This window comes from Rattus rattus, chromosome 4 (genome assembly GCF_011064425.1).
Source record: "Rattus rattus isolate New Zealand chromosome 4, Rrattus_CSIRO_v1, whole genome shotgun sequence".
Taxonomy (NCBI): domain Eukaryota; kingdom Metazoa; phylum Chordata; class Mammalia; order Rodentia; family Muridae; genus Rattus; species Rattus rattus.
The window spans coordinates 176,536,378-176,555,986 of NC_046157.1; the positions used below are offsets into that span (position 1 = coordinate 176,536,378).

Sequence of the window (19,609 nt, forward strand, 5' to 3'; positions counted from 1 at the left end):
AGGTGCTTCTGTGACCTAAGGTAAGTGTGTACCAATAACAAACATTCTGCTTCTGTCATATGAACAACACGATTTTCTTACCTACGCCAGGTCAGGCCTAACGGTCCAAAAGGATGAGACACCGTTTGTTTAGTGACAACAAAGTTAACCAGTGCTCTGAGACGTAATGGGAAGGTAGTGATAAGAACTCAATCTGTCTTTAAGTATTTCCTACTGATATTAAGACGTTTTTTCCTTGTGAAAACGTACACTCAGTGCCATTAGGTAACCACACAACCATCACCACTACCTACCCCTGGAACTTGCCAAAACTAGCATTTTGTTCCCATTAGATACCAAGTGCCTGCCTCTTCCTCAGCCCTTGGTAGTTCTATGAAAGTGACTACTCCAGATGCCATAAAGATTTACCATTCAGTGATGGGAGGCTTCACTCAGCCTAGTGGTTCGCATGTGGGTAGCTACAGTCAAATATGTTTCCTTTATAAGGCTGAATGCTACCCCAGCACACATCGTGTCTGCTCGTTTGCCAAAGGATGATCGGATGGCTGTTAGCTTTTAGCTTTTGCAAATGACTGTGCTGTGACCGTGGGCCTTTATGACCCTTCAACTCTCTGAGAAGTAACCAAGAATGACTTCCTTTTATAATTAGAGACAGTAGGCTGCATTGTGGGGCCTCAGCACAGCACCTTAGAGCGTTGCATGAAGCCTCAAAAAAAAAAGAAAAAAAAAAAGGAATTTGAAAGAGAAACAAGTTAGCAGACTCTTTGGCCAAAGCACAGAAATTAACTAGGTAAGAGAGTTCTTGGCTAACAGCCTCATCCACTGGAGCCTTCGAGTCAAAGTGATAAACATTTCAGAATCCAAAAATCTATTTTAATTTGTTTTTTTCTTCATTCTGCTTAGTTTGCCTCTTAATTTATGGCTTTTTCATCGGAGCTATTTCATTTACCGTAGCTTAATTTGATTTGTTATTTATTCAGAGCCCCGGCTAAACTGCTGAAAGTTCTTCACATATTATCACCCAAATTAGCAGTGCAACGTCTGAAAGAGAAATGATTGCCGAGTGCCCCGGACTGGACTGAAAAGGCCAAAGCTAATGCAGTGGTCAGGATGGTAATTAAAGATATTTTTTGAGAATTCAAAACTTTATAAATCACGGGACACGTGGTATTTAAAAGAACGGTGAGCCATGTCCTCTGTGTCTCACGTTCGGAACAGGGCCCGAAAGAAAGAAATCAATGAGCGCCGTTGCTCTGCACATAATCAGATCTATAATTCTGACCTTTGAAACAGTGAACTTCTTAATGGTCCTCATTCATCAAGCGCTCTCCCCACTCAGTTTCTCCCTCCACATAATGAATTGTTCTTTTACTTAGATACTTATGACAAGTTAAGTTTAGGCACTGCTTTTGAGGCTATAGCTGAGCACGAAAGTGAGGGGAACACTTGGGATAGGAGCCCCCTTATTCATACCCTTCTTTCGGAACACTGTGGCCTACAGTGTTCCAACATCTTGGGCAAAAGTTGCCCAAGGCAAAGGACACTGCGGATTCCTGAGAGGCTGATGCAGCCTGCTCTCAGAACCGGCCAGCAGAGGATTTGACTAATGTGGGGCTCCCTAGAGGGACCCCCAACAAGCTCTAAGCTAGAGAGAGGTAAAGTTTCATGAATCATGTTAGGACTCTAGAGTTCCAGGTCAAAATATACACAGCAAACATGATCTTAGGGCAAGGCCTAGGGGGAAGAATTAGACTTGCCGGGAAATTCAGAGGGATGGGTTCCTGCAGTCTAAGCACTTACGAAGAACAGTGGTGACAGCCGAGAGTTAACTTGATCCTAGACAAAGAGTATTTGGCTAAGGCATGTGAGCAGCTCTGGGTCAAGGAGCTGAGTTGGAGCAGGCAGGGCTGGCTGTGGGTGGATGTGTGGTGCAGTCAGCCCTTAGGGGGAGTGGGAGCTGGTTAAGGAAGGGTTGCAAGGCTATGATAGTTGGCACACTGGGTATGCCATGAGGGTTCCAAGAGTCTGTGTCAGGCAAAAGCAGTCAAGACTATGCAGATCACAAGGTCATAGATAAAAGTCATTTTGCTACTGAGCATTTTGGTAAGCATCCTCTTCCTCAATCCCATTTTATTAATATTTCTTTTGGATATAGGCTCGATGAGCCAATGCTTTGCATGAACTCATTATTAAAAATGGTCAAAGGAGCAAGAGCCTATAACAAGGAAGTGGTAGGTGACTAGCAGCCCAAGGCTGTCCTGGGGGTGAGAAGCCTCAATGACTCCCAGACTGATTGCTACCACAGGCCGAAGTCTAGACTTCTCCACTGTGAAAGCCCTGAATAGAAGACTCGAAAAAGCTAATATTTTTATTTAAGATCCATGACTACAGTATAGAGAAAAATTCATTCTCACATCTGTTTATTCATTTTCAATCTAAATTCATGGTCTTGTGAACAATATGGGAAACAGTATACTATTAATAAAAGTGGGTTTTGAAGGTGGCAGAGAAATAAAGTGGTTGTTCCCAGAGCCTGAGCAAGGTTTGAAGGAGGGAGGGGGACACCAAGGCACAGGGTGCAGTGGCATGTGTGGTGGCTTCCTAGTGCTCAGTAGTATGGGAGTAAAACTGTCCTTGATACCAGTTAAGCAAATGTAGAGAGACTGCCAAATGCTCCCAAGAAAGAGAAGACATACAGCTGAGGTGACAGCCATGCCAGAGGCCCTGACCTGATCCCTGTACAACCTGCACAGGCAGTGAATAGTGCCCTGTGCCCTGTAAGCATGTATCTGTGCCATGTATCCATTAAAATGTGTGCAGTACAAATGTAACAAACAATAGTTTAAGTAACTACTACTGATTAGTTCGTTCATCTTTTAATTAAGCCTATATGAAATTAAATACGTTTATTCAATTCAACTACTTTCATATGTCAATTTAGGAGTAGAAAGGATTAGAGTCAAGCTTCAAAATCCTACCTTCCAAGCAGGGACTGTATCCATTAGAACATTTGTATTATGGAAAGCTAATCAAATGTGATACTATGTAACATGTTCCCCGTGACTTTAGAAACAAAAGGAAGTCAAATGCCTGCACTCTGCGTTGTTAGCTCGTTTGATTGTGGTAGTAGTAACAGAAGCCAGAGCTTGTACAGAGCAGGAAACACTCTATTCTGTAGGCCTGGATTAACCGAGTATTTTCTTGGCCTTTAATGAGGAGGTACTCTGCATGCTTGCTCTGGACCAAGTCCAGATGGGAGGCTAGGTGCAGAGCATGGTCACCAGGGGTTGTCTCCTAACTCCACCATGCTACCATCTAACAGGAAACACAGAGGACACCAACATCACCCTGACAGTGGTCTTGCAGAGACCAGAGTGGAAATGCGACTGGGGAGAGCACAAATCGCAGGTGTCTGAATTAGGATCGGGCCCTCAAGCAGGTGCAGTTAGAGAAATAGGATCCATGTTGGAGATTTGCGGTTGTGTCTAAGAGTGCCCAGGAGAGAGAAAACGGGTCATTCTTAGGTAGGGTGACTGAGGCTACCTTTTGCTGTGTTTTGCCTTGCTTTGTTTTTACAAAGTAGGAGAATGTTTAGAACTCAATAAATGAGTCTGTTCTTGCTTGCTGCCGTAGGACCTATAGAAACAGCTCCTTGCCTGTGCCAGTGGAGCAGTGCCAGCACAACTTGAGTGTGTGCAAAAATGACAATACCCAAACTCCTTTCAGAGACCAAACTCGAAGTCTGGGGTGCACTTGGCAAAAACTTGCTTGGTAAATATATTATTCAACATTGTGTTTTGTCTTACACTGCCGACAGCGACAAAACCATCAAAGGGTCCCCTAATTAACACAATAGGTCTTCTTCACCCTTTTGAACATTTACACTATAAATGAACAAACATGAGAGATTCCATTTATAGCTCTATTCCCTATTAAAAAGAAATTCAGATTTATGCTAGAAATTCAGGTCACAAGGATCACCGATCCAGTTCTAACTCAAAGTAGAAACTGGCCTGCTCTCTCTCTCTCTCTCTCTCTCTCTCTCTCTCTCTCTCTCTCTCTCTCTCTCTCTCTGCGTATGGAGTTTTCTTCTATTTTGAGTATTGTTCACAGCTATTTTTACTTACTAATCTGAAATGAAATGGGAAAAAATGAAGTGATTTTATGAAATTTGAGTTCTGGGGAATCTCCGAGACCCACATTTCAACAATCATACTAAATAGAATGTCCTGTTTCCACAGCCTGGGGATGCTCTCTGTCACTAATGGAAGGTGAGACCACGTCAGCTCAAATATGCACATGTTCTCTACAGCATGGGAAGACAGCGGTAGGCCTGAAGAGTCATAATCCAGGTTGGAGATTTGAGGTTGTATCTAAGAGTGCCCAGGAGAGAGAAAAAGGGTCATTCTTAGGTAGGGTGACTGTGACTACCTTTTGCCGTGTTGTCTGGTCTGGAGATAACCACTATGAAGTTTTCTCCTGACGGGCTTGGCTGGTTGGGGTTTCAGAGGTAAGATGCAAAGAAATGTCTCATACATTACCTATGCTAACAGAGTAACGAGGAGCCCAGCGGGAACGTGCCTGACTGTAGCACCAGCAATCAAAGGACAACTGTACCCTTGGATGTCCAGTCCCAGGGAGCCATGAGAGCCCAGCACTAAGATGGTTCAGGGCCTGGCCTGACCTCCCAGGACTGTAGGAATTTGAGGAGTGGGATTGAAGACTGGCTTGGGCCTCGCTGCAGCACGCCCTGAGGACATCTGTCCTCGCCTGGCCAGCAGGCAGACTACTGGGTAGCTTGCCCGGTCTGTTGTGGCAGGTTTGAGTCCTGAAGAATTAGGTGTGATGCCACAGCCAAATCTGTGCAGAAGCCTGAGGGACCCGGGCTTTTCTGGCAGCACCCGTGTCCCAGCCAGCTCAGGGCACTTCTCTGCAGAGAGTGGTTTTGCATTACGTAGCCCTCACACTGAGTAAGCAGGGTCTTCTGCTTACCGGTCCCAGTGGGCAAAGGGATAGATTGGGGGGGAAATCAGCAGATGTGGCTAACACACACTCGTGTGCAGGTCTATTCTGGTTCAAGCAAGCCAATGCGTGTGCTGGGGCATAGAGTTCTCTACCTCTGGTCTTTATTTAGATGAGTACATGCTGTGTGTACATATTTTATACGTCCCTGACAACAAGGAAATTAACATACATACCCCTTCATGTGCATTCACGGCGTGTGACGTGTGACTTTGAAACTGGAATCTGAATTGCGTATCGCACTTAAAATATTTTCCGCAGGTACAGGTTCGCACCGGGCTACAGTTGGGGGCGGGGGTGGGGATTCTATCTCCCATGTAAGAAGGCGGAGCGGGAGACACAGTCAACATCAGCTGACCTCCAGCCGCACAAAGTGTCTCTTTGAAAACAGTGCTTTCATCGAAGTTTCCCTCTCATCTTTTTTGTTCACGATGGCTACAGAAATATTTTCCACTTTTACAGCATTATTTTTCCTAGGCAGTACTAGCATTGTTTCAACAACATTGTGTGACTCGCTTCATTTTTAAAATGAACACTGGCTGGCTGCACTGTAGCCAGGCAGCGGGGTGTGCATTTCAGGATGAAGATGGTTGCGTATATCGCTAACAGGTGTTTCCATAAAACACAGCTCCTGCTCGCTATTTTATATAATAATTCATGTCTCTTTAATTATTTTTGAGCAGTCACAACTATGGAGATTGCTATGTACCGCTGTGGCTCAGACAGGAATATAATTATAATTAATACAAATGCTCTCCAACTTAGGTAAGATCTGCGGCAATTTTAGAAGCGACAGCAAACATAATTAATCACGGTAAAATCGACAGTGGTGATATGCTAAAGTCTGTCAAACTGTTATTTAGATGAATTATCCCTCATGGAGAATGTTGGAAATGCAGGTATTTTTATTTGCACAAAGGTACTAAAGCAGATGAGGGTAAAATATGGTTAAAAAAAAAGGGAGCCCTCCTATTCGCATTACTGTGAATCAGTCAAGAGAGTACCTGCAGTGGGGCTACGTGTAAAACTCCATTTTCTAGATGTTCAGCTTGCAGCCTTCTTTGGCATTTGCTGTTCCCAAGTACGGCACTGCCAGAGACATATGCCCTTTAGGATAGGGACAAAAGACATGGACTTGCCCATAGATGGGATGAAAATAAAGGTATGGGTCTTACCACAGTCCTTAAAAGCAAAGCCTTTGTATCATAGGTCTAGGCAAAGCCTACAGGTGTGTGGGAGTCGTAGGGCATTGTGACGGACCCCTCAGGGCCATGCCTGCCCTCAGACACTATCATCTCTAGGCCATGAGTTGAAAGGCTTCACATTAGCTATGAGACTTCTTCCTTCACCAAGGACTGATGCACAGGACTGTCCTTGCAGGAGGTAAATGAGGTTAGCTACGTCAGTACTCGACGATGCCTCCTTACAGCACGGTGTTAGGACACATGCCATGGCTGGAATTTGCCAGAACTCCAAGCTGACTGGCTTGGAGTGCTGACTGGCACAGACAGTGAGCTCATCCTCCACAAGACACATTCCCAGTGGCACTACCAGATATAATGATATGTTTGTCCCAGTCTCTACTTTCTCTTGTGCTGTGGCTATGAACGCACTAGCCCAAATGGGCAGATAGGTAGATAGGTGATAGATAGGTAGATAGATACATAGATGATAGATAGATAGATAGATAGATAGATAGATAGATGATAAATAAATGATAGATGATTGATTGATGGATACATAGAAGACAGATGACAGATGATAGATATATAGATGAAAGATGGATGATAAGTTGATAATAGATAGATGATAGATAGGTAGACAATAGATACTAGATGATAGATGGTAAATAAATGGTAGATGATAGATACTAGATAGATGATAGATCAATGATAGATAGATAGATAGATAGATAGATAGATAGATAGATAGATAGATAGATAGATGATAGATAGATGGTAGGAATAAATCTGCGAGTAGAGGAAAGCCAGGCTAGAGGCACAAACAGAAAACCCCACAAATTTGATCATACTAATTTCCACCTAGTAGAAAAATTAGCCAGTTCTGTGTAAACATACACACCTGAGGCCATTCTTGCGCACGCGCGCGTGCGTGGACGCACACACATACACACACACACACACACACACACACACACACACACACACACACACACACCCTTGTTTTCTTCATTTCCTGCTGGCTTTTCCTTATTTATTGAAGGTCTTTTGTGACATGGTGGGAAATGTGGCTCACCAGCCACCAATACAGGGCTTCAAGTGACTGCACAAGAGAGGGTATTTGGAAGACCTACTAGGTAGTTTAAATAATGAAACATGCTTGTTACACACAAGTAAAACTCCAGTGACCAATGCGTGATTCATGCAGTATTTTAACTATTCTGTCTAAAAATGGTGCTTGTAAAATTTAGACTTGAATTTTGGTGAAAAAGGCCCTGAACAACTCCCAGTTTTGAGCTTTGTGTCACATGCAGCACAGGCCTAAAACTTAAAGCGTTGCATTCATAGGCAGAGTGTGTTGGCTAATTTGTCTTACAGAGAGCACATCCTCTCTTTCAGAGAAAGCAGATACAGCACTGGTGCATGCTGTGCAGACAGCCCTGTTAAGATTATTGTGTAGTAAATAATCATGTAAAATCTGACATGACTTATGGGTCTTTAGTCTAAAGTTGTATCAAGGCCATATGTTACCAGAGGCAATCTCTTCAAATGCATAATTTATAGCATCAGCCCTGTGACTACCTGAGAGACCTGGGTAGAGAAATGAGCACATCTAGCAGGGAAAACAAAAGACCCTTGGAGGATTAGTTAGCATTTAGCTGAGGTCACAGGGGCAACTGGATTACTACGTTTTAAGCTGTTCCTCACAGAGAGCTTGCTGGAAGACACGAAGATCCAATCTAGTCCAAGAATTTGAAACAAATCTCCGAAATCTTCATTTCGAATATCTAGGTGTGATAACCATGCCTAAGGTTTGTTCCTACTATATATTATTACTTAGGCTTTTCCTTGGTGCGTGCTAGAACAATAGAAAAACTCACTGTTATCCCCAAATCAGTATCTACATAAACAACCAAGGTAAGGATCAGGCAAAGATCACCCAGAAAAAAAAAAAAAAAAAAAAGAGTGATGAGGGACAAGGGAAAAGAGAAAAACCAAAACAAAACCAGTATGAGATGTGAGTAAGAATGAGACATAAAGATGTGGAGGCAAAGAAAGTTAGGCACGGTAGCTCATCCCTACAGTCCCAGCATTCAAATGGTGGTAGTAAGATCTTAAGTTCAAGCCTAGCTGGGGCTATAGAGTCAACCCCCATTTCACAAAAGCAAACAAGCAAACAGAAGCATTAAAACAAGGTAGGGAGCTTCCATTTTCTGTCTGCACCCAGTGACGACTCTGTTCCAGAGCTCTCTGTACCCAGATCCCACTAGGAGAGAGCTGGTCTCCCAGGAGTGCTGTAAGGAGGCGTACAGGAGTGTCAAGCCACTGTCAGAGTCAGAAAGACCAGCAAACACTAGAGATAACCAGATGGCAAGAGGCAAACTCAAGAACCTAAGCCACAGAAACCAAGGCCACTTGGCATCATCAGAACCCAGTTCTCCCACCACAGCAAGTAATGGATACTCCAACACACTAGAAAAGCAAGATTTTTGATTTAAAAATCACATGTCATAATAATGTTGGAGCATTTTTAGAAGGACATAAATAACTCCCTTAAGGAAATACAGGATAACACAGGTAAACAGGTAGAAGTCCATAAAGAAGAAACACAAAAATCCCTTAAAGAACTACAGGAAAACACAACCAAAACAGGTAAAGAAATTGAACAAAACCATTCAGGATCTAAAGATGGAAATAGAAACAATAAAGAAATCACAAATGGAGACAACCATGGAGATAGAAAACCTAGGAAAGAGATCAGGAGACAGAGGTAAACATCACCAACAGAATACAAGAGATAGAAGAGAGAAATCTCGAGTAGAAGATACTATAGGAAACATTGACATAACAGTCAAAGAAAATGCAAAACACAAAAAGATCCTAAGCTAAAACATCCAGGAAAACCAGGACACAATGAGAAGATCAAACCTAAGGATAATAGGTATAGAAGAAAGCAAAGATTCCCAGCTTAAAGGGCCAGTAAATATCTTCAACAAAATTATAGAAGAAAACTTCCCTAACCTAAAGAAAGAGATGCCCATAAACATACAAGAAGCCTACAGAATTCTAAATAGATTGGACCAGAAAAGAAATTCCTCCCATCACATAATAGTCAAAGCACCAAATATACAAAACAAAGAAAGAAAATTAAAAGCAGTAAGGGAAAAAGGTCAAGTAACATATAAAGGCAGACCTATCAAAATTAGACCAGATTTCTCAACAGAAACTATGAAAGCTAGAAGATCTTGGGCAGATGTCATAGATCCTAAGAGAACAGAAATGCCAGCCCAGGTTACTGTATCCCACAAAACTCTCAATTACCATAGATGGAGAAACCAAGATATTCCATGACATAACCAAGTTTACACAATATATTTGATAAAATTCAATACCCCTTCATGATAAAAGATCATGAATTCAAGGGAAGATCAGGAATTCAAGGTCCATACATAAACATAATAAAAGCCATATACAGCAAACCAGTAGCTAACATCAAACTAAATGGAGAGAAACTTGAAGCACTCCTAGTAAAATCAGAGACTAGACAAGGCGGCCCACTCTCTTCCTACCTATTCAATATATTACTTGAAGTCCTAGCCAGAGCAATCACACAACAAAAAGAGGTCAAAGGGATACAAATTGGAAAGGAAGAAGTCAAAATAACACTATTTGCAGATGATATGATAGTATATTTAAGTGACCCCAAAAATTCCACAAGAGACTTCCTAAACATGATAATCAACTACAGCAAAGTGGCTGGATATAAAATTAACTTGAACAAATCAGTAGCCTTATTCTACTCGAAGGATAAACAGGCTGAGAAAAAAATAAAGAAAATGCTACCCTTCACAATAGATTCTAACCGAGCAAGTGAAAGATCTGTGTGACAGGAACTTCAAGTCTCCGAAGACAGAAACTGAAGATCTCAGAAGATGGAAAATCCCATGCTCATGGATTGGCAGGATTAATATAGTAAAAATGGCCATCTTGCCAAAAGCAATCTACAGATTCAATGCAATCCCCATCAAAATTCCAACTCAATGCTTCACAGGGTTAGAAAGAGCAATTTGCAAATTCATTTGGAATAACAAAAGACCCAGGATAGGAAAAACTATTCTCAACAATAAAAAAACAAAACAACACAACAACAACAACAACAACAACAACAAAAACACTTTTGGGGGAATCACCATCTCTGACCTCAAGCTGTATTACAGAGCAATAGTGATAAAAACTACATGGTATTGGTACAGAGACAGGCAGGTAGATCAATGGAATAGAATTTAAGACCCAAGAATGAACCCACACACTTATGGTCACTTGATCTTTGACAAAGGAGCTAAAACCATCCAATGGAAAAAAGACAGCATTTTCAATAAATGGTGCTGGTTCAGCTGGAGGTCAGCATGTAGAAGAATGCAAATCAAACGATTCTTATCACCTTGTACAAAGCTGAAGTCTAAGTGGATTAAGGACCTCCACATAAAACGTACTCTGAAGCTAATAGAAGAGAAAGTGGGGAAGAATCTCAAACACATGGGCACTGGAGAAAATTTCCTGAACAGAACACCCATGGCTTATGCGCTAAGATCAAGAATCGACAAATGGCACCTCATAAAATTGCAAAGCTTCTGTAAGGCAAAGGACACTGTCATTAGGGCGAAATGGCAACCCACTGATTGGGAAAATATCTTTACCAGTTCTACATCTGATAGAGGGCTAATAACCAATAGATACAAAAACTCAAGAAGTTAGACTCCAGAGAATCAAATAACCCTATTTAAAAATGGGGTACAGAGCTAAACAAAGAATTCTCAACTGAGGAATATCGAATGGCCAAGAAGCACCTAAAGAAATGTTTAACATCCTTAGTCATCAGGGAAATGCAAATCAAAACAACCCTGAGATTCAACCTCACACCAGTCAGAATGGCTAAGATCAAAAACTCAGGAGACAGCGGCAGATGCTGGTAAGGATGTGGAGAAAGAGGAACACTCCTCCATTGTTGGTGGGATTACAAACTGGTACAACCACTCTGGAAATCAGTTGGGATGTTCCTCAGAAACCTGGACATAATATTACTACCTGAGGACTCAGCTATACCACTCCTGGGCATACACCCAAAAGATGCTCCAACATATAACAATGACACATGCTCCACTATGTTCATAGCAGCCTTATGTATAATAGCCAGAAGCTGAAACAACCCAGATGTCCTTTGGCAGAGGAATGGATACAAAATATGTGGCACATTTATACAATGGAGTACTACTCAGCTATTAAAAACAGTGACTTCATGAAATTCTTAGGCAAATGGATGGAACTAAAAAATATCATCCTGAGTAAGGTAACCCAATCATAAAAAACACATATGGTGTGCACTCATTGATAAGTGGATATTAGCCCCCAAACTCAGAATACCCAAGATACAATTCACAGACCATGTGAAGCTCAAGAAGAATGAAGACCAAAGTGTGGATGCTTCAGTCTTTCTTAGAAGGAGGAAACATGGAGACAAAATGTGGAGCACAGTCTGAAGGAAAAGCCACCCAGAGACTGCTCCATTTGGGGATCCATCCCATATACAGCCTCCAAACCCAGACAGTATTGCAGATGCCAAGAAGTGCATGCTGACAGAAGCCTGATATAGCTGTCTCCTGAGAGGCTCTACCACAGTCTTACTGATACAGATGAGGATGTGCAGACAACCATTGAACTAAGAAGGGTCCCCAGTGGAGGAATTAGAGAAATGACTGAAGGAGCTGAAGGGATTTGCAATTTCCTAAGAACAACATCATCAACCAACCAGACCCCTCAGAGCTCCCAAAGACTAAACCGTTATCCCAAGAGTGAACCTATGGCTCCAGCTGCATATGTAGCAGAGGATGGCCTTGTAGGGCATCAATGGGAGGAGAGGCCCTTGGTCCTGTGAAGGCTCCATGCCCCAGGGTAGGGTAATGTCAAGGCGGGGAGATAGGAGGGAGTGTGTGGGTGGCTTCCTCATAGAAGCAGCAGGAGATAGTGGGGTTTCTGGAGGGGAACCCGGGGCAAGGGGATAACAGTTTAATTGTAAATGAAAAAATCCAATTAAAAAAAAGAGGTAGGAAATGGAAGTATAGGACAAAGGACACGTGGAAGAAACACGAAGGCGAACATGACTGGATTCACGTGCCTGCACAAGCACTCACCGAGATGGGGCTCTAACACAGGGTTATCTTCATTTTGGACATTCCTAGAACTCAACAAGTTCATGCAGAGTTGGGATTATTATATTTCTAACCCACAAAGCATATCCATCCACCAGGGAGCACATCAGCACAATGGAACCCCGCACCCCAAATGTCCACAACTGACTTCTCTTTTGCTGTTAAGAATCTTCTAGTTCCTTCTCTGTTCTGCATTCATAGGAACAGCGTCACCACCACTGACTTGCTGCGAGAAGAGCTAGTTTCTTCTAGACTTTTCCTTTCCCCTCCAAGTAGGCATTCAAATATACCTCCTGATGTCCCCCTTCATTCAACAGTCAACTGCTTTCCATCTTCCTCACGTGAACATAAAACTTAGCAGACACCACCACCAGCTAGATTTCATGATGGGGTCCAACCACTTTCTATGACCGCATATAACCTTCATGATCCTACTCTGGCAAACAGGTCTGCTTCACCTCTTCCGCCCATGACCACATCCCCACTCCCTGGTTACATTTGCACTTAAAGAGCAAAGCAGCAAGCCCCATGAACAACTTCTGTTCAGGAACATCTGTCCACTACTTCCAGTCAATTGTATTTTCCTTTGTCATTTTATATAAATTGAAGACTCTATTTTCTTATTAAGTTGCGTTTTTTTTAAAAGACTTGCTCACACAAAAGCATATATTGGATGTTTTCCAAGGGAAGGAGAAAATTATTTACCATAACCACATCTACTAATCTCTTCCACCAGTGAGCGATCCCTCAGCCGGTCAGAACTCTTTCGTGACACTGCGTTTGCTCTAATGCCTCAGTCCTTTACATGCGGGTCTCTGTCTTTTACTTTGGGGCTGCTGATCATCAAGGTTACTTTCTCATGCGTAACTGTATTGATTAGCTAATGTAGCATGGTGCCAGCATAATGCTGGCACGAGGAATTCTGTCCTCATAATTTTCGTTATAACCGGAGGGAGGTCTTCCTTCTCTCTCAGCTCGGGAGCACCAAATACAAGAGCTGTCAGTCATTAGGACCAAACACCTGTCAGGGACTAAAACAAAATCATAGCTTTTGATTGTCCCAGGGGAGGAAATGAAGTCCTCCTGTTTATTTTGGCAGGATATGCTTTGTATATTCACACACACACACACACACACACACACACACACACACACACACACACACACACACACCCAAGCATTTACTCTAAATGTCTGTCCCCTAACCGCAAATGCTATATGATTAAAAATGTTCACAATCACGGAGTCACAGCTGTGTCTTGGGCACTGTTGCCTGCCCAGTAAATGGATCTTTTCGTGCACACATGAACACTGGGAGTGAGTCCTTTGGCTGCAAGCCTACCTCTTCTTCATGACCAGCACGACGCCAAGGAATATGATGACAAACAGAAGGATGCCTGCAATCACTCCGGCGATTTTCACCGTGTGGTCTGTTCCTTTCTCAGGTTCAGGGACTGGCTTTGGAGTAACTGCCCCTGGAGACAAAAAGGAGAGCAATTGGGTAAGACAGAATAAAGATGTTACATTTAAATTTTTCCCCATGCATTTAACAGAATAATACAACTTATCAGCGCGGGCAGACAGACGGGCTTTGATTTTTTTTTTTTAAAGCAGCTTTCCTAGATGTTGAAAGCATTGTAATTGTTCCTGTTGCTCTTCAACACTTCACTCCACCACAGCACACCCACGTCTGACCCTTTTATAACAGACTTCTCAAATGCACTTTTAAATATTTTTATTATCTCTTTTAGCTCCTGCTCTTCCTCTGTTAAAAACTCGCTAACAGCACAATAGCTATTCCTAAGCCTTTATCCAAATTTGATTTGCTGGAACATTTTCCTCAATTATTTTTCATAAATGAAGCAATAATTCTATCACATATTAGCCCAAACACCTGGAAGAGGGAGATAAGCTCATTTACCATGCATCTTACCAGCAATTGTTTTTTAACACAATAGAGACCCCCCACCTTTGGAAATCTGAATCTAGGTCACATCTGGTAAGCAAAAGGATCCTTCTAAGCAATTTATTCAGAACGTGGGGCAGCAGCTGGTTGATCATACCACTGGCGCCCAGAGTTCATATCTGTTTAAATGAGATAACCAGGGCCTCAGAGTGGTGGCTGAGTCTCGGCTTGCTTGCTCGCCTCTTTCTAATGCACTGTTTGTCCTGCTTACGGCGTAATGTGATGGAATGTCAAATCTGTGTCTGATGAAATATCCCATTTCCTCTGCTAAGTGAGTTCAGGATGAAGAATATTAGGAGTTTATTGTCCAATTCATGCAACGGCGTCTACTTTTTAAAAAAAGGTTTCTCCTAGCCTCAGGATACAATGGCCTCTGGTATCTGGGCCACCACACTACCCTTACTAAATACAGCGTTTTAATGTTTAAACTTCTCATCCTAGAACGCTTTCTGCATTTTCTGGTGGTCGAAAGTAACGAATGTGAGTTTGAACCTGCTTCTTTCTCCCTTTCCTTTGTGTCTAACACCAGCGCGCTCGTCTGTGCTTGTGAAACTGCACTGGTTCTGCCTGCATCTGTGCGCATGTGTACAGCAGATCGGACGTCATGGTGCAGAATGGGGCATTGTGGGAAATGGGGCACTGTGAGAAATGGGGCATTGTGGGAAATGGGGCATTGTGGGAAATGGGGTATTGTGGAGGACTGGGCGAGGGGAGTTAGAGTTGCTCTGGTGTCCTTGATTCTTTGGAAGTATATGGATCCAGTTTCTTTCCAACTAAACACATATTAAGATTTTTATTCAAGAGAACAAGGCTGTAACCTGGCCAGATAAAGCTGGGTGCAGATAAGAGAAGAAATGAGAGACAGAAGACCCCAGGCCATCAGATACGTTTATCTCTTGCTGAGTGCCAGTGACTGTCCCAGGTGTCCTGTGTACTGCCGCCTGGTGCCAGCTTACTTACTGCTTTTAATAAAAAGGAACTTTCTAGCCATGCATCTTCCTTCCTTCTTCTCAATGATGTAAGCAAAAGCCTTCCGAAGGGGCTTATTATTATTATTATTATTATTATTATTATTATTTTATTATTATTAAATTTACTTCCAACAATGTCAAGAGGACAGAGCATCCTTCCTGCTACTTTTTCTTAATTTAATCCTCAAACCTGCTGTCTAGTTTAATGTTGAATGTATTAATGGCAATTACATTATAATAATAAAATAATTAAATTATTTAAAAGACAATAATGATAATCTGAAGAACACTCACTTCCTGAGACTGATTGCCACAGCACCAGGTGGCTGATGCAGAGGAAATGGCAAGGTTAAAGTCTATTGTTTAGAAAATTCTATAGAAACATGCATATTTGATAAGAGGATGAAAAACTTTATAAATGAAAAATTTAACATTACAGATTCAGAATGGAGGTCCAAACTTTTCTATTTTTATTTACTATCCAATTTTAAATGTGTAATTTGCAAAAACATCTATCTTTACCAGTTCTCCAAACATAGTTTCAGTATAGCAAAACAATTTTAAGGTTTTATTTTATTTTATTTTTTTGCTGTTTTTTGTTTGTTTTTGTTTTTGATAGCAAATACACCAATTGAGAAAGAATGAATTTAAGAAAAAAAAACCTTTCACTTAAAAACATTCTCACATAAAAAATATAAGGTGATCTAGGTGACACACTGTAAGTTCTGAGAAGAGAAAAGAGGGACCCCCTGACTGAAACAGCTGCATAGATTTCCTCAGGAAGCCAGGAAGGCTCAGGCCGGGGACCAGAACTCCTGACCAACCTGCCCAAAGCATTTGCAATGGCTTCCCTTTGCTAGGCTGGGCGCCTCTGAGGGAGGCTAACTCTGTTATAAGGACACCCCGGCCGGTTCAGTGGATTACTGCCAAGACGATCGTGAACATGGGAGGGAATATCACCAATGTTCTGCTTTACCTAACGCATGGTTTCCTGACACCTAACTACATTTCTTTCTGTATTATTAGGAGCATGGTAGTGAGCCAATAGGCAAAACAGGATTCACATTCGGGTGTGCCAGGGAGAGAAGCATTTGAACAAAGTCTGTGGGCCACATGATTCTTGGTGCTAGCCCCTGGGGGTGATGACCGAGTAGAGAGAACTAAGAAGGAATTACTGAGACAGGAGCATTGAGGAGACCTGCAGAAGGAATGAGGGTAAGGCATGCCCTTACCCTCCTGACCTCTGCAAGCGGTGGAGAGAGCGGATCACTGGGCAGGGGTGGAGTGTGGTGAACTGGGAACACGGCACATGTTGTTGGTGTGAGGGGGTCGTGTCTACAAATAGGAAGAAGTCTGATGGGAAATACTGGAGGATTCTGAGTGGAGGAGATACAATCTGGTTTATATTTGACGGCGCTATCTTGGATGCACAGGAGGCTGTCCATGCTGGAAACACAGACGTCAGAGTGGGGCTCTCACAACAACATGAACCTGGTTCTAGGTGACCATGGTGGAGATGGAAAGGCCTTGCCCAACTTTATTGTAGTTTCATGGTAGTCATAGGTAATTGTCGATGAGCTTCAGTATGTCTATTCAAGCATTATTGGGTTTCTGGAAGCCATTAGGGAAAACATGACCATGTCTCCGACTGTCATTGACGGTGTGGATGAAGCAGGCTCAGAGGGCAGGAAGGGAAGACAGAGCCTCACTTTGGACTATGTAGGATTCAGATGATGACACCCAAAGGAGAGACCAGGCTGCAAGTGGTTGGGACACGTGAGATCTCTGGGTGCGGGGTATAAATTTAGGAAATGCCATAATAATGGTGGTATGTAATGCCACAGGCCTGCTTGCGGCACTGGGAAAATGAAAATTGAGAGGTGAACCAGCCAGGGGAGCATGGGGAGGAATCAGCGAGGAGGTCGATGGGTAAGCAAAGAGAGGGACTGCCTGTGCATCGTGGTCAGTGAGACTTACTCCTCGTCCATTGGGAGAGCTGCATCTCTGAGGTCAAATGCAAACAATAAACAGAAATGAAAGCAATAGAGGGGAGAGAGCAGTGCCTGCAGGAGCTACATCTTAGATGGGTCAGAGGTTGGTGGCTCATCCAGGAGGTGTGCTGGCCCGGGCCAGGGAGCAGTCACTATGTACCAAGGAGTGAGGAGCCGCTGTAACCATGGCTGGCATATGGGGAATGGATCTTGGAACATGACCGTGCCCCCATGGCTTTATTGGCCTTGAGGAAAGAAGCTAAGGGGGCTGGGAAGAAGAAAGGTAAGAAGGTTTAGTGAGAGGTGGGAGGGAAGGCAGAAGGAGTGTGGGACAGTGAGGATCCTGGGAAGAAGCTGAAGGCTGGGAAGGCATGGGCTCTGCAGGTGCTGAAGGTGAGGGTTGAGCCCTGGGAGAGACCAAGAGCACAGAGTAGGTGAATAAGGATGGTGTGGGGTGTGAAGGAAAGGGGAGTGGCTGTTGCTTGATGAAAAGCACACAGTGAAGCTAGCACTGATGCTGACAGAGGTGAGGGCTGGGCAGAGAAGACTGGGAAAAGATAAGGGGTTGGGCTGTCACTTACTTCAAAGCACATGAAGCTCTAGGATCTAATAACCAGAGTGGAGGAGGAGGGGAGGGAGGGAGGAGGAGGAGGAGGAGGAGGGAGGAGGAGGAGGAGGAAGGGAGGGAGGAGGAGGAGGGAGGAGGAGGAGGAGGAGGGAGGAGGAGGAGGGAGGAAGAGGAGAGCAGGAGAGCAGGAGAGCAGGGGCAGGGGCAGGAGCAGGAGCAGGGGCAGGAGCAGGGTACAGAATACAGCAAACACCTGAAATTATTTTCCAAGGTGGCAGAGGAATGACCAGTGAATGTAAGAAGTGTAGATGCCTTACCCAGATGTCCCATGTCACCTACACACAACAGCCACAGTACTGCAGAATGCACAGTAAGTTTGTTCACATGGCACAGGTTTCAAACAGATGCCTCTTTAGCAAGTCCTTATTCTGTACTGGGTGTTGTAACTAAGGGCAATTAGAGGAGGTAGATTACTGAGTCCCCATGCCCTCTTGACAGAGATCTGGTCACTGTCATCAAGACAGGAAGTCACACTAAATGCTCAAGAGCTCCAGAGCCAACCTGGTGCAGTGTGGGGAACAGAGTCAGGAAGACTACTCGCCAGAGGCAGCTATGAGTGGCCTGATAACTACAGACAGGTGGAAAGCATGTATTAGGGTGTTTTGCAGAGACGCCTCTGTGAGTACATAATAGTTTTGCTTCTGGAGCCTGAGTCAGTGCTGGGAACAGTCGAGGAGGGACCTTGGAAGCAAGGCTTTATGCTGTGAGAGGCGTTGCCCACAGGTAGAACATTGTCAGTTAGAGAAAATAAACAACGAAGCAGAGAGACAATGGAATTGGCCTTGAGGTGAATAACTAGGCAGGAACCCACAGATTCCACAAAGAAGAGGAAGGAAGGAGATTGTGAGCTGCAGGAAGACTATCATCCTAGTAGCTAGGGACTCAATGTCATAGCCCACGTGGGGCAGGCATACACCTGATGCCAAGAGCCAACACTAGACTCTCCTGGCTTGATGGGTGGATGGGGTTGGTGCTGCTTCTTCAGGGGGATAAGCCTGTCCGGGTTCAGCCTTCAGTCTTCGCCCAAGCCACCCATGACAAACCATCCCAGCATGCTCAGGGGTATTTAGTGACAAACCAATACTATCATCTTCCCTCCTGGCCTTAGGCCCCAGGGGGCAGGAGAGATGCAGGAATAATGGTGACCACTGAAGAACCGCTTCAGGAGATAAAACCTGCTGACAGGACCCTGGAGGCAGAGCACAAATGAAATGAAGTTGTGGGGAATGTGTAAGGCTGAACCGATATACAGGGACTGTGTGGTGCTGGGGGTGGGGTGGGGGAGCCGGGAGAGGGGGGCTGGGGGAGGGGGAATCGAGCCCAGAGCCTTGTTACCGTAGGTTACAAAAGTACTGTACCAGCCCCAGTCACTGAGAGCACACTCCCCTCTCACACATCCGGAAGAACAATGGTTAAAAGGGGAAGACTAAATTTCAACTGAGCAAGTCTCAGTCAGTCCGCACTGGCGGTTTTTTATGACTACAGGGAAGTAATAATCTATTTTTTTCCATCTTCGTTTCGTTTGACCCTTTGCTCGTGCTTTTCTGTTCTCTTCCTTAAGAAGAGGGACATCCAGGTTTTAAAGATTGCTGTGAGACGAACCCTTCATATCTTATTGCTCGGAGGATTACAATTCTTTGCAGT

General features: G+C 43.6%; 1 protein-coding gene across 1 annotated transcript in view; it reads right to left on the reverse strand.

Moving 5' to 3' along the window:
- The window catches only part of Ptprm (protein tyrosine phosphatase receptor type M), a 681,698-nt gene that overhangs the window by 213,223 nt on the left and 448,866 nt on the right, over positions 1–19,609 (reverse strand). The window contains exon 15 of the mRNA XM_032901727.1: positions 13,752–13,884. Within this exon, the coding sequence (XP_032757618.1) occupies positions 13,752–13,884 (133 nt within the window). The remainder of the gene's footprint in view (positions 1–13,751; positions 13,885–19,609) is intronic.